The following is a 16243-nucleotide window of genomic DNA, read 5'->3' as shown; positions in this document are numbered from 1 at the left end:
AAGAGTAACTCTGTATGTCTGAGCCTCTTTCTCAAGGCCTTTCATACTTCCCAAACTTCACCTCAGTCCCCAAGAGGGCTCCTGTCCACCAACTGAACGAAGCCATTTGCTACTGTCATCCACTTGTGCAGGAGCTACTCAGTAAATGCTCCTTCCAGCTCTGGAAGCTCAATTATCCTCCCCTCGCAAAATGCCTCCTCTTTCTTTTGATTAGCATCTAATTACTTCTTTAAAGTAATCTTAAATTTTCAAAATCTGTGATGTACTAAAAACAAACCACTACCAACAAAAACACAGGCCCTCACAGAAACTGGCAGCAGAAGCCTTACAAATGTCATACCCCTTAAGCCAGAAATTTCCCTTTCAGGAATTTATCCTCAAGAATGAATCAAGGTATTCTCACAAGCATTACGGATTCCCAATTTAGTAAGTCAAGCCCTCGATCTTGGGGCTTGCCCTTATGAAATGTATTCTTGCAAAGGCGAAGCTAAGCCTACTTATAATTATGCCTAAGAGTCACCCCCAGAGGACCTCTTTTGTTGCTCAGATATGGTCTCTCTCAAAGCCAACTCTGCAAGTAAACTCACTGCCCTCCACCCTATGTGGGACATGATTCCCAGGGATGTAAGTCTCCCTGGCAATGTGGGACATGATTCCCGGTAATGAGCCTGGCCGTGGCATCATGGGATTGAGAAAGGCTTCTTGAACAAAAGGGGAAGAGAAATTAAACAAAATAGAGTTCAGCGGCTGAGAGATTTCAGAGTTGAGAGGTCATTCTGCAGATTATTCTTATGCATTATATAGATAGCCCTTTGTAGTTTTTAGTGTATTGGAATAGCTAGAAGGAAATAACTAAAACTGCTGAATTGTAATCCAGTAGCCTTGATTCTTGAAGATGATTGTATAACTATATAGCTCTTAAGGCATGACTGTATAATTGCGAAAACCTTGTGACTGACACTTTATTCAGTGTAGGGGCAGATGAGTAATAAAATAAAGACAAAAATGTTTATAAATAATAGGGGGGAAAAGGGGTATGGGATGTTTTGGGTCTTTTCAATTTTTTTCTTTATGATTGTGGTGATGAATGCACAACTGTATGATGATACTGTGAGCCATTAATTGTATACTTAGTATGGATTATATGATATGTGAATATATCCCAATAAAATTGCTTTAAAAAAAGTGATCAACAACAAAAAGAAGAATGAATCAAAGGAGTGTGAAAAGATTTAGCTAGAAGGTTATTCACCTCAGTTTGGTTTAGTTTGGGAATAATATGTAAATGTTTACATTTCCAGTAACAGGTGACCAAAAATATGCATACCTGTGCAGTGAGTACTGTAAACAGGAAATTATACAAGAATGTGTGATGCGTTAGAAAGAACATCAGCTACAGAGTGTGGAGGGAGATGAAGAGGGTGGACAAAGGGGCTCACACGATGTGGCTCGGGATTCTGGCCTCACTTCACTGGCTGTGTGACCTTGAGCAAACCTTTTAAACCTCTGAGCCTCAGTTTCATCATTATAACATATGCATAGTGGGAATATCCCTTGTATAGGACTGCTCCGAGGATTAAATGATTTAAATAATCTGAGTGCATGTAAAGTACTCAGAACAGTGTTTAACACACAGTAAGGGCTCAATATGTGCTAATGACTATTACTAAAAGAAAAAATAGACTATGAAACAATGGGTCCTGTATGAGTCTATATTTAGTATGTAGGGAAAGACCAGAAGACTATACAGTAAAACGTTAATGATGATCTCTGGATATTGAGGTTTAATTTTCATCTTTTTGCTTGCCTGTACTATCTAAATATTATATATCCACTATTTATTTGCGATAAGAATAAGCTACAAAAGTTAATAATTTAAACAAAATGAGTTTGAAAGTAAGTTCTTCAAAGAAACTTTGAGACTCTAGCTCCATTCTGACTTCCTTAAGGCCATCTCCTGGACAAAATTTATGCATCTTATTTGTTTGAAATTACTTTCGCCCCAATTAGGAGGTCAGTTCTAATGAAGGCAGTCACAGGTTTAATCTTGGCCGCTGCTCCTTCTCCTAATTACAGTCAGATTATCTCAGAGACTTGCTGAATTAGTTGGTCCCAAAGGAACAGGGCCTAAGAACTTGAATAAATATCTTACCCCTGACATGAAACTACACATACAAATAATTGTCAGGACATGTGATGATCCTGGCTTCTGGGTAAACTGCTTCATATCTGTTCTCATGTTTCTCCTTTGAATTTTTTTTTTTAAGTCTATCCAATTAGACAACATTTCTTTTGGGTTCTTCTACAGAGCATTTTGTACATAATATTCCCCTTTAGAGTCTCATCAGCCTCTCCCCTTCCCCCAGCCCACCTCCTCACCAGCCCTCTCAAGGTCAGCACAAGAACACAGAACAAAAGGCACATCTCAGATTTCCCTATTTTAAAAGCAGTAATCATATATCATATAATAATAATTACAATTAAGTGCTACCTACCTAAGCACCCAAAGTAAGTAAAAACTAGAAAAGCAGTGTCAAACTCTTTCCCAACACCTTGATCCATATAAAACCCTCAATGACATATTCCCAAATTCCACTTGAGGCTGACAGTGTTATATACAGCTACATAATCCCCTGTATGAAAATAAGGAAAACAGGTTGGTTCATTTTTACTTCATACTATCCCAATGAACTCTTGAAGGCTAGGGTCATTGCCATTCAAAATGATGGCAGCCCCCATAGTGCTTAGGACTGTGCCTCAAATGCTGTGTGCAAAATAATAAGATTACGATCAAGAAGCTCTCTTATCAATGAGCTAAGGAGGGTTTAACCTGTAATCTCAAATCTTAGCCAGGAAATAGAGCAATTTTAAGATTCCTTGGGTGGTTTTTTTTTCTTTTTTTTTTTTAAAGCTCCTTACCCTCATGGCTGCTGGAGAAATATCCCCCTCTCATGTAGGACAACTGGCAGTTAGGCACTTCTGAAAGGGAAGCACAGACGTACACACCCCTGTCAATAGTTCTGCAGTAGCATTAGCACATTGGTTCTACTGCAGCTCTGCAGCAAAGTCCCTAAAGCTTTGCCTGGTTCCAGGGTCTGTCTTTTCAACCTTGTCCTGGGAAAGAATACACCACCCTAATAACCATCAGGGAAAACACACTAAAGCCAACCATCTGAAAGGAAGGTACCCAATCAAGGAGGAAAAAGTAATATCTTGCTGATACCTCACTTATGTTAGACATTAGTTAATACCAAATCTGGGGGGAGTTAACGGTAGTAAAAGATATTGGCTTTTAAAAGGCCAAGGCTGGCCTCCTGCCTACCTTTGACTCAGGGGCTCTGGGGATTTGAAGGGGGAGGAGGCTTGCTTTTAGATCTTTCCCTATCTGTTCGCCTTTATGTTGATGGTCACGTCCAATTCTGCTCCAAATGGCCTGGGTATTTTTAGGCCAAAGGATTAGGGGATTTGAAACTATGAAGCCTGAACAGAGCTGGCAGGGCTGGGGGATTTGCAGTTTGGCAAGTACATTTTAGCCATGCTGAAACTGTTAAACCAAAACCAACCACACTCCAGTGATCTCTTCTTCAGGCTTCAGGAATGCTACTCTGATCAAAGAATTACAGATATGGTAACATCTGCCAAGTGTCTTACTTTAATGGAGTAGGTCAGCACAGATTAAAATGTCAATCCTTAAAGAAAAATATTGCTGGTCATGCCAGCTCCTGAGAAAAACACATCAAAACCTTAATGAGGAATGCCAGTGGAAATTTTATAAGATATCAATTGGTAATTTTTCTGTCACAAAGCAACAGATGTCTCCATTCTTCTACCTACCTTTCCAAACTTTCCCATTTCTGCCCATTTTCAGCCTGAATGGAGCAATCTATGTACTATCTCAGAGAAGGCCAAGAGCAAATTCTATATCACATTCCACTTGCAAAAATGTCATTCATATACATATAGCCCAATCTCTCCTCAGGATCATCAAGAAAACTTACACATGCAGGGAAAGGTGGAAAACCACCATCAAATTCCCTTAGCCTCAACTGCAAGAGAAGAGTGAAAAGGCAAAATCAATTCTGAAAGGGAAGGGGGAAATAAAGAGAAGCTGCAAAATTCCAACTCTTCTTTTCCCTAATGGTTTCATTTAATGTCTAGCAGTGTGTGTGTGTGTGTGTGTGTGTGTAGGTCCTGTAAGTACAGCTTAAACTTCCTAGACAAGAGATATCCCATAACTAAACAATAGGTACCTAAACAATAGGTACAACGTTATACCTCCCCCTGTGTATAACAGGAGCTGCTGAAAGACAAAAGAACTTTCCCTGACAAAAGAATTAAAATACAGCAGTGAGTCCCATCAAGCAAAGAACAGGACAATCTTTTCCATGGTATACCCAGTGCCCGATAAAGCCATGAAATATCAGAACACCATTCATTTCAAGAATAGAAAGAATCATGTTCTACATGTCCACTATCTTCCTGATACTCATATTGGGAGTTCAATGGGTTTGGTGTACTCCAAAAGGAAGCCAACGAACTATGGACAGGACTGAAATGCAGAAATGATATACCCTGTGTCCAGTGACCTTGAAGTTAAAAGAGCTTTAAAAAGGTACCACCAAGAATGTACCCCAGCAATCTTCAGGCTAGGGCTAAGAGGTATACTTTGAGCCACTTTTGAATGCCTACCACATTTGCTACCATTTGCATGGCTCTTCCTTTTTGCTTTGTATTCAGTTATGCCTAAACATGTCTGCTTTACTAGACCTCAAGTTCTTCAAAGACAATTTTTATAAAACAAGGCCTTGTTTTATAAAAGGCCTTGCACAGAGGACACCCAATAACTATGCGACAGATGAACAACACAATGAAGAAACGAATGGCATGATTTTTTATGCTAACCTGAATCAATGCAGTAATCCCGGGGCTCCTGTTTGATTCCCATTGGTGACTGGAACCCATGTGCTGGGGGACCCGGCAAACCTGGAACCCCATGTTCATAGAGTGGGTCATGGTATTCTTGTTTGAATCCCTGAGGAGGTGGAGGAGCTGCAGGGACAATAGGTTCTGACATTTGCCTGTGGTAACTGGGGCGATTATCTCCAGGAACTCCTGGCTGAGGAGGGAAGGTGTGGCAGGGTTCAGACAGTTGTCTCTGAAATCTGTAAAGGAAGACAGAAGTTATACTGTTTAATCAGCAATATGATGAATACCTACTATGATTTAGCACAGGGACTAAAGTTCAGATTAGTGAAATTATTTGCAACGTAGTACTTAATGCTTATTTCTGGACATTTTAGCCTTTTCCTCAAATTACATAGCACATTATAAACCTATGTTGGGGGTAGTAAAAACAACAACAACAACAAAAAACAACCAACAATCAAAGCAATGATGTAGTGGCCTCTCATCTTCAATGAATGTTTATTTCATGCAGTCTATTTCTACAGTTGCCTTACATTAAGCATCTGAATGTATAAGACCAATTATGTGCAAGTAGCAGTAAATCTGCATATACGTTTGTTCACTAGTTCATTGATTCTTTCACCTGTAGACAGAATGAACTTTTAAAGATGGAAGAGTATAAATCAAACAGTTAGGAAAAAAAAAAAAAAAAAAAAAAAAGGCCATTCATAATAGCAATGAAAACCATAAAATCCCTAGGAATAACCAGGAATTATATAAGAATAAAATCTTAATACTGTTCTTTGAGGAACAGAAGGATCTGAGTAAAGAGAAAAACAGCAAATCACGAATATTTAAAACAACTTTGAAGTTGTTGATTTTCTGGCAATTATTCTATAAAAGCAAAGTATTCCCAACCAACTTGAAAGGATGATTCCAAATTTTATTTAAAACATCAAATAATCTTTGAAAAGAAATAATGCCCTAACAGACACTGATACTTATTATAAAACTACTCCAATTAAAACAGTAATACAAGGCACGTAAGATAGGCAAATCAAAGGAACCAAATGGAAATGCATCAAATTTAATGTTTGTTAAGCTTAGCATTTCAAATCAGTAGGGGGAAGAAAGCTAGACCCTGTTTTACATCACATGCCAAAAGAAATTTCATATGGATTAAAATTTACATGTGAAAAGTGAATCCATAATATTAAAGTAAATATATGTGTGATAACTTACATTATCTTGGAGTTACAAAAATCTAAGCATCACAACAGCAATCATCAAGAAAAATATGGATATACCTTACCGTGTAAGTTTGAACTTTCTATTCATCAAAAAATACCCGAAACAAAACCAAAAGAAAAACAAACTGGGGGAAAATCTCTAACAGATACATCAATGTTAATACTGTTGACATAATGAGTTTTAAAAATCACTACAAGATGAATATACCAATGGAAAAAATGGGTTAAGAATGTAAACAGGAAAATCACGAAAGAAGAAATAGTAATGGCCATAAACAAAAAGTTTAGCTTCATCAATAACCAAACAGTACAAAGTAGACAAGAGAAATATTTTTTCCTGATAACTTGGAGTATTAGTAGGCAGTTAATAATTCTGTGTCCGGCTCATAAAAAGCACTTATATCATGGATATAATTAGTTGTAGCTACAAAGATGGTCCTCAACTCAAATGGCTAACAAGGGAACTGGCTAAAGTACACTGTAATAGAGTCATTTAGTTGAATTCAACCATTAAACACGATAGATGTGCAAATACATAAGGTCCTGGACAGGTATTTTTGATACATTAAGAAAGGCAGGTTGCTAAGCAGTACATGTGGGAGGGGGAGCATTTATAGCATCACATAAAATCCAGCAAAGATTTAAGCTATATATATTAATGTTCATCTTTGGGTGGTTATGATTTTAGGTGATCTTTCTTTCTTGCTCATAATACATAATAAATATGCATTTTTATAAGACAGAATAAAAGTTTTTCATTACTATTATTAACCCATGAGTATCATTAACATCCTTTAGCTGTCAAAGAAATCCAGATGGATGCCAACTGCCCTTTCCTTGTTAGGCAGGCAGTGTGGCAGAAAGGAGAGCCTGAGGTCCTGACAGAGGGCACATTTTCTTGGCTTCAGTTCCCTCATCTGTAACATGCAGCTATGATATTTCTTCAAAATGCTATTGGAATGATGAAATGAAATCATGTCTATAAAGCATGGTTTCCGCCACAGCTGGGATTGTTTGCAGACAAAGGCTGTAATTATAGACTGTGGGGTTGACCTCAGAAGGGTGGATGTAGAGGTTAGAGATGAGTGACCCCTCCTCCAAGACTGTATGGCCTAAATCTATGAAATACTTGAGTGCCTACTATGCATTAGGCACTAGTCCATGTGAATATTTAAAAAAAGCACTTGTGAATGTATACCATCAAGTAGAAAGTAGGAGCCATGGTTCCTAGAGAAGTAAAGGATTTCTAAATCCAACTAGCTTTGTTGATGTTTTAAAAAAAACCAATTTAATTCTCTAATACTATACTCTTACCTTCTAATTTTAGTGTGACTTCTATTAATACTTTAAATCAAATAACTTGAATTTGATTTTAATCAATCTGTGGCAACAGGTGGCCAACAGATTTCTAAAACATCAAGATTTAAAATCTTAAACTGAAGAGATTTTATGTGCAGATAAAGCACCATTGAGATCAGGGTATAGCATGGTATGATGTCTTCTGTGTGAGCCTTTACTACCAAAAGCAGCATGGTAAGATCATTTTATAGCATGAAGATCACTGAACATTTTTACATACAGTCATCTGTTTATCCCAGACACCAAAAGTGTCAGAATCTGTCTGGGTCACCATCTTAAACAGGTTTTACAACCTATATAAGGTTCAGTGAGGTTGAGAGCCTTTCACTGGGATTCTGAATACACTACAGTGTAATTTCATCAGGAATACAATTTTCAAGGTTGCTGTTTTTTAAGGAAATCCTTCAATGGTCTTTGAAGAAGTGTAAATTTGAAACTCAGGTTTAGGCTTGACATTTAGAATGTGGGCACCAGCAGCACACTGCAAACCTGAAGGGAATTCTGAAGCTGTGGGCAGAGAATAAAGACAAGATGTTCTTAAAGCCTTATTTTTACAAAGTGCCCAAACCATATGCTACTTGAAGGAAAAATAACAAGGGCACACATCCTCCATTTTCTTTCTCCTTTCCCCTCTGCCATAAATCAGTTGCTTTGATGGCCCAGAGACTGCATGTCCCTCTCGGTTCTGTAACTGGAGCCTCTGCAGCTGACAGGCCCAATCATTCCACTTCCGCTCAGTGTTCATCTTACCTTCTAGAATGAAATCTCACCTGGTGTGGCCTCTTCCGGAAAGGGTGCTCTATATGGGCAACCGCCAGCAACCCCCAGCCCTCCCCACAAGCATAATTTTAAAGATGCCTGTGATTCACAGGAGGGATCCTATAATTTGGGATTGTTCAGTACTTGTTTGTTTTGAGGGAGTGGGAGTAGCAAAGGGGATCATAAGGGTAGATCGCAAAACCAATATATTTGGAAGAAAGATTCTCTCAGAGCTTGCTGCTGGTAATGGCCTTTATTTGCAGAGATTAGTAAAGTAATTCAGTTCTTGTCCTCAAAATACATTATGTGAACTTTATTCACTGACCTTCATTTGAACCCCTTCTCCTCTCCACATCCTTCTGAAGTTATCTAAGAATGTCTTGTATAGGTAACACAGCTATGACAAAGATTGCTCTTATTTACCGAGGCAGGCAATCATTTTCAACTGCAGAGCAGCTCTATTCCTAACAGATCTTTTCTTCTTCCCTCTAAAAGCCCTCCCTAGACGGTTGCTGCAAAGGAGAGGCTAGGCCTCCCTGTATTTGTGCCTAAGAGTCTCCTCCTGAATGCCTCTTTGTTGCTCAGATGTGGCCCTCTCTCTCTGGCTAAGCCAACTTGAAAGGTGAAATCACTGCCCTCCCCCCTACGTGGGATCAGACACCCAGGGAAGTGAATCTCCCTGGCAACGTGGAATATGACTCCCAGGGAGGAATGTAGACCTGGCACCGTGGGACGGAGAACATCTTCTTGACCAAAAGGGGGATGTGAAAGGAAATGAAATAAGCTTCAGTGGCAGAGAGATTCCAAAAGGAGCCGAGAGGTCACTCTGGTGGGCACTCTTATGCACACTTTAGACAACCCTTTTTAGGTTCTAAAGAATTGGGGTAGCTGGTGGTGGATACCTGAAACTATCAAACTACAACCCAGAACCCATGAATCTCGAAGACAGTTGTATAAAAATGTAGCTTATGAGGGGTGACAATGGGATTGGGAAAGCCATAAGGACCAAACACCACTTTGTCTAGTTTATGGATGGATGTGTAGAAAAGTAGGGGAGGGAAACAGACAGACAAAGGTACCCAGTGTTCTTTTTTACTTCAATTGCTCTTTTTCACTCTAATTATTATTCTTGTTATTTTTGTGTGTGTGCTAATGAAGGTGTCAGGGATTGATTTAGGTGATGAATGTACAACTATGTAATGGTACTGTAAACAATCGAAAGTACAATTTGTTTTGTATGACTGCGTGGTATGTGAATATATCTCAATAAAATGATGATTTAAAAAAAAAAAAAAAAAAAAAAAAAAAAAAAAAAAAAAAAAAAAAAAAAAAAAAATAAAAGCCCTCCCTTTCTTCTGGAATCTCCCCCCAATGATCCCAACAGAGATCATGCCTTAATAAACTCACATTTCGTGAGCAGAAGGACACTTCTGACTGCCGAGTAGGCCTAAATTCAATAGGTTACAGATTAAGGCTTTTTCAGCTCCAGTTTATTTAAAGAAACATTTATTTATTTATTTGTCAGGTTTTTATAGTGCCTTGCTCCAAAGAGCCCACCCACGCTACCAACATTTTGGTTTACATTATGAAAACCGTTAGATGCTTTTTCTGCATTTCCTTTTCAGTTTCTGCTGCCAACACACAGAGTAAACACAATGCTTACAGAAAAAGAAAGGAGGAAAGTGTGAATCTGATGAAGGCTACACAGTGGCTATGGGTGCCAGGTGAAGTAAAGACAGTTCTGAGGCCCGCAGTGAGGTAAGACACAAAATCTGTGAAGAGACTGACACCATGTACTTCATGTTTCTGTTAAGGCTAAGAGAAGATGGAAAATAGGGAAGGAGAAAAGACGGCTAAAAGGCTCTAGCTGTGGGGTCAGAACATCCTGGGCTGAAATCCAACTTTCACCATTTATTACTAGCTCTTGAGACCTTGAAAAAGTTATAAAACTGCTATTATACTCAGTTTCCTCATTAGTAAAATGAGGACAACCAGAATATCTGTCCCAAAGGTTTGCTGTAAAAATTACATAAGATAATTCATGTAAAGGAGCCCAGTTCATTGGTAGGTTTGACATACATTACCTTCCAACTCCACCATCAACTGCCTTCCCATCCCCAATACACTAAACTCAGAAGCTATGCAAATATAAGAGATCTTAAGAAACTGGGAGTAGACTATCACATAGACACAAACCACACACAAATCAAAATAAAAGAGCCCACTGGTTGTCTACCCAATATCCATTCTCCTTTCTCAGTAAGAGAATGCTGATTTTTTTATACAGGGTGGTAATGTGCCACCCAATTTTACTTTATTATTTATTTTCCATGTAACCAAGGGTCAGACACTGCTGAAAATTAAAACCAAATCCTGCTCCTAAAAACACATCAAAGTACTCTAAAACAACTCCAAAAGCTTGATAAGGCCTGATAAGGCCTGTCAGTGCTGCTTGGGCTCAAATTGACTGATCTAAGCTGTGATAAAACATTGAAAGGTGAGGTACAAAATATTTCGTTTCAAGGCCTAGATGTCTCATTTCTCAAGATCAAATACGGGAAAAGGAAGGTGCAAAATATAACATGTCCCCAGAATATTATATGGTGAAAGTATTAGTTTCATATATAAAGTATTAATAAGTCTGATGATGAAGAGAAAAGATTAGGGATATAGCAGAACTTTAAATTTCAAAATTTAACATTCAACAATGAAGCAACTGAAGCGTCTACGTTTGTGATACATCATTTTAGAGGATTCCTTTACTATAGTTTTCTTATGAAAAATTAAAGTGATCTTTAAAATGTAATACTGTTATAGAAGCTAATATTTACTGAGCACTTCCTCTAAGCAAATATTATTTCATTTAATCCACTCAATGATTCTCTGTGGTATCTGTCCCATTCTCAGATGAAGAAACCAAAGCTTAGAGAAGTGAAGTACCTGACCGAGGTTACACAGATAGTAAGTAGCAGAGATGGGATTCAACCCCAGGTTGTTAGTCTGTCCAACTCTAGAGACACTGGACTGTACTGTTTCTAAAATAGTTTCTATAATTGTTTTAACATACTCTCTTGATGACCTTTAAATAAAAATCATATAGACAACTAGACAATCAGAAAATCCCCATACATTTGGAAATTAAGAAACATACTTCAAAAGAACTCAAGATCAAAAGAAATCATAATAGAAAACATTCAGAACTAAATTTTAAAAATACCACAAATCAGAACTTACAGGACACAGCTAACAAAGGACTTAGATAGAGACCAAATAATTGATGGTCCAAACCAGGATACTTTGGGGAGTGAAAGGGGGAAATTATTGGCCATTATTTCCATACAAGGTATAAACCGTAAGTGACATGGGCAAACCAGAATGTATGGTCATGCCAGCCTCAGAAGAAATTTTATTTGGTTATATGCATATACTATAAAGAAAAAAACAGCTGAAAATTAAGAAGCTAATCACCTAACTAAAGAAGTTAGAAAAAGAAAAACAGAAAGAATAAAATATTTTAGTGAAGAGCAAAAATCAAAAAAACAGGAAACATATAATAGAGAGAATGAACAAGGCCAAAACTTGATTTGTTGAAAAGACAAATAAGATTGTCTGGCAAGACTAACAGTGCAAAAAATCTAGATAAATAACATGAAAAATGAAAAAGGGACAACTACAGATGCTGTGGAGATTTTTAAAAGGACATTATGAGCAACTTTATTCCATTAACTTAAAACTGTCACAGAATGAAGAAATACTTAGAAAAAAATAATTTATTCAACTTCACTCAACTAAATAGAAATCCAGAACAAGACTATAAAAGGTAAAGATATTGAACCAGTAATTAAAAATCTTCCCAGAAAGATAATATCAGCCCCAAATGGTTTTACTGATGTATTCTTCTAAAAATTCAAGGAATAAAAGATTTCATGCAAACCATTCCAGGATATGAAAAAGAAGAAATACTGCCCACTCATTTGATGAGGCTAGCTAGTTATAACCTCGATGTTAAAACAGAACAAGTACAATATAAAAACTATACATTGTTTTCAGTTATCAATACAGATGCAAAAATCCTAAATATATATTGGAATACTAAGTTCAGTGATATCCAAAACATAATACATAACAAACATGTTGAGTTTATCACAAGAACGCAAGGTTGGGTTCACATCAATTATGTACTTACCACATTAAGAAATTAAAGGAGAAAAATCATCGGTCATCTCAATAGAGGCAGAAAAAGAATTTTATAAAATTCAACCTCCATTCAGGTTAAAAATTCTCAATAAGCTAGGAATAAAAGGAAAGTTCCTTTAACTTGATAAAAGCTAAAAATCCATAGTAACATGGTGAAATGCTGAAAACAAGCCCTATAAGAGTCAGAATTTTAAAAACTCCCACTCTGATTATTGAGTCAAAGAAGGGTCCATTAAGCATCCATGAAATTCAGTTTTAGATCCCAAAGTAAATTTGTGCTGCCATATATAACATGCTGTTAAAAGGGGTGTGTGGAGAGGAGATGCGTCAGACATATTCATTTCATTTCAGGCTAGGCTACAAGTGTGACTCAGTCAAGCTTTTCCCTCTCTAAAAACTACAAAATTTGAAGGACAGAAACGAACAGAAATTTATTAGGGATGGAGAATATGATGGGAAATAGAAACAAAAGAGAAACCTGAAGATATTAAATCTCTCAATTTATCTGGCATCTTCAGGCATGAGCAGTTTTCTATATAGCAAAATTCCAGAAAACTTAAGCTCATAAATTATAGCTTTGAAGCCTTGATCACAACCACCGAGAGAGAAACCTTTCTCTAACGGGTTATATAGTATATGCAACAATTCCTCTTTCAGAAGACACTATATATAACATAAACATTGCCTTTTCATGTTCTTTTTGTTCATGCCTTTTCTTGAGTTTTTGCTTCTTCCCTTGATGCCAAGCAAAAAGCAGTATATTACAAAATTCTTAGATTATAAGTTTCTTGGTGGAGCCTCTTCAGTTGAAGTGTGGGATTGTGGTGGGGTCTCCCTCAACTTGAGATGCGATGGGAAAATGGTACAATAAAAATATCTATGTTCAGTACTATAGGCTTAAAATATGAATATTTTCTAAGTTCTTCAACCAGTACATGTAAACACTAAACAGCACGATGAAAAAATATACAAGACTTGGATGACTGAATGAAAAGCAGTTCTCTTCAAGGAGCAGCTGGTCTTTAAGGGTAAATGGAACATGTCTGAACATGCCAAATTACATGTGTTTTTTTTCTTCCCTGGGGGGAGGAAATCAGCAATATAAATCACTGCTTTCAAGCATAGTATTTATCTTCTAAAAATAAATTCTGAGTTGTGAAGAATTATATACTAAGATTATAAAAATACATTAAGAATGTACTTTTGACTAGATCGTATTTTAATTGTTTAAAGTGTAATCGTAGCAAACTATGATCACTATTAAACATGTATTGAGGACAAGTAAGATGTTCTGCTAAATGCGGTCTAAAGACAGGAGTCTAAATTGTACTTTTCACCCTCAAAGAGATTACTCTATTCAGCTGAAGATACAAGGCATACTGTGAGCAAAATGAAAAAGATACGTGTTACAAGATGGGATTAGATAAATGAGATGTAGGAATTTAGGATTTTGGAGCTTAAGAAATGAATAAAGTCCTGTTATGGGTCAAGGTGGAAACAGATTTCTCAGGATCACTTATTTAGCTTTTAGTAGTCCTCAGTGAATGTCAGCAACCCAAGGAAAATTAAAACCAAAACAAATGGTTTTGTTACAAGTTTATATTTTGGTTTCCAAATGTAGGACTCAGAATTTGGCTATGAGACACTGAGGAAGCCCCTTAGCTGTATTTTACACCATTTCTCTTACAGTGTTTTCTACTCTACTTTGGTCCCAGAACTGTGAAAAGACTCAAATAAGACCATATTTCTTTCTAATCTGTAAAATACAATGTATTTTTGTTAGGAGGTTGATATTCCCTCTGGTTTTAATAAAAAGTTACGAGTAAAGAACAGACTATAGTACTAAACAAAAGTAATCTATCCCACTTTAGGGCAGACATAAAAGTTATTAAGTTCGCAAGTATTAAACTTGATGTCATACACAGAAAGTGTTTAGTTGGTCTCATTTTTCTGTGTTACCCAGTATCTATCAACAAAATCAATGCCATGTTTTTGATGTATTTTGCATCACAGATATCACATGGATATCTTCATTAATCACAAGGCAGATGCTTCAGATTCAGGGAAAATCATCCCCTCCCCCCATAAAAGATACACCAACTTTCTGATTCTGGTCTCTGTACCTTGGACATGTGAGGGCAGACACTTACGTTATCTCAGGAATCCAAATCTCCCCCTTTCATGAGGAGGCTGAGTAGCCTGGAGACAAACCTACTTCATTAAGTAGACTAAGTCACCCTGTCTGCCAGGTCTGTAGGAGGAGAAATAATCTCCAGTGGAATTAAGGTATTTCTCTCCCAACTCAATTAACTATAATCTGTTCATATGAACCCCCCGGATAAGAAACAAGAATTAAAGGGGAAATGTTAGCAAGAGGTTTAACACAAAGTAATTTTTCTTTAAACATGGTATACCAAACAAAAAGGTTGCTGAGTATTTCAAATACTGAATGTACACACCACCTCTCCTTCTCAATTAATAACCCCTGAAGAAAATCAGGATACTGCTGCTTAAAATCATAAAACCAAGAAACTATTGAGATGAAAATGGTATCTAGACCTGAGTTCACAAACTGGCAGGCCTCCAAGGTGATTTCACCCACACAGAGAGGTTTTGTTTAGTCTGCAAAGTGTTGGTGGTGTTTTTAGTTTGAATTAGTTGCCAACTTAAAAAAAAAATCTGGAACTTTTACATAAAAATCCATATTTCCAAATTATCTCGAAAAAGGGCAAGATTGTTAAGGCAGGGTAACAAATGGTAAAAGCTTAGTGGCAGCTGTCTCCGATAGATGAGCTCAGACATGAGAGAACCCCAATAGTGAACCAACAAACCCCCATTCAACACTTACCCTTTGGCCCCATACTATATGGCTTTAGTGTTCATGGTCCTTTACCTAAGCAGGGAGATATCCGGTAACCGGCAATCTTATGCAGTTTTTTATGGTGACTTTCACAGCAAGGGGGAAGAAGGAGCAGAACTAGACAAGACGCCTACTTTTTTCTATGTTTCATCTAGAAATACAGTGACTTCCAAGCAAATCCTGGTAGGTGTCTTGGTTGGACCAGGTATGGGAAAGGTATACTCATATATTCTCTCCACTCTCCTATGCCTCTTTTTACACCCATTCAGTGCTGAGCAAGAAAGATAGGAATGAAATACCACAGCCACCATCTTGCAGCATTGGTAACATTACTGACAAAAATATCACAACTACCTGCTGACAGTATCTCCACATCCCAGAGAGACTTTTTGACTGGCACCTGAAACTGTAGAATACCTTAGATAACAGACTTAGAAGGTTGGGACTTAAGTTTGATGTTTGCAGAGTAGGCCTCATTTACACCTTAGCTTGTTTTGGTGAACTGAACAACACTGGACATGTTACTCCTGATGCTTCAATATCCTTATTAGGAATGTAGAACTACCTGGAGTGTAACCAGGAGATTTCTATCTCAAAAGCAGGTAATTGTAAGTAAGGCCCTTATCTAATCTTCTACTGTTAAAATGTGTTCAAATCAAATGAGTAATAACATTTGCTATCAACTCAGCAATCTCCCCTAATATAAAAGTAAAATGGTAATAAAGTAATTATGGGTAGCATAAACCAAGGTTCAATTCTAGTAAGGAGCATCCAACATGGAGCCAGGAAATCTGCCCTTGGAGAAACTCAACAGATCATGGCTCCCAGGCAAGTCACTCTTCTTCTAGCTCTGTAATGGGGAGATAGTGCTAATTATCTCTCCTTTACCTACTTCATAAGGTTTTGTAATGTC

General features: G+C 37.3%; 1 protein-coding gene across 2 annotated transcripts in view; it reads right to left on the bottom strand.

Moving 5' to 3' along the window:
* The window catches only part of ETV5 (ETS variant transcription factor 5), a 57474-nt gene that overhangs the window by 14544 nt on the left and 26687 nt on the right, over positions 1 to 16243 (bottom strand). The window contains exons 8-9 of one of the 2 annotated variants that reach the window (XM_037838893.1): positions 4903 to 5162; positions 2920 to 2979 (exon numbers count right to left, since the gene is read on the bottom strand). In XM_037838893.1, the coding sequence (XP_037694821.1) occupies positions 2920 to 2979; positions 4903 to 5162 (320 nt within the window). The remainder of the gene's footprint in view (positions 1 to 2919; positions 2980 to 4902; positions 5163 to 16243) is intronic. The other variant, XM_037838885.1, reaches the window with a different exon arrangement.

The sequence above is a fragment of the Choloepus didactylus genome, chromosome 1, assembly GCF_015220235.1.
Source record: "Choloepus didactylus isolate mChoDid1 chromosome 1, mChoDid1.pri, whole genome shotgun sequence".
Lineage (NCBI taxonomy): Eukaryota > Metazoa > Chordata > Mammalia > Pilosa > Megalonychidae > Choloepus > Choloepus didactylus.
This window is presented reverse-complemented; position numbering and strand designations above follow the sequence as displayed.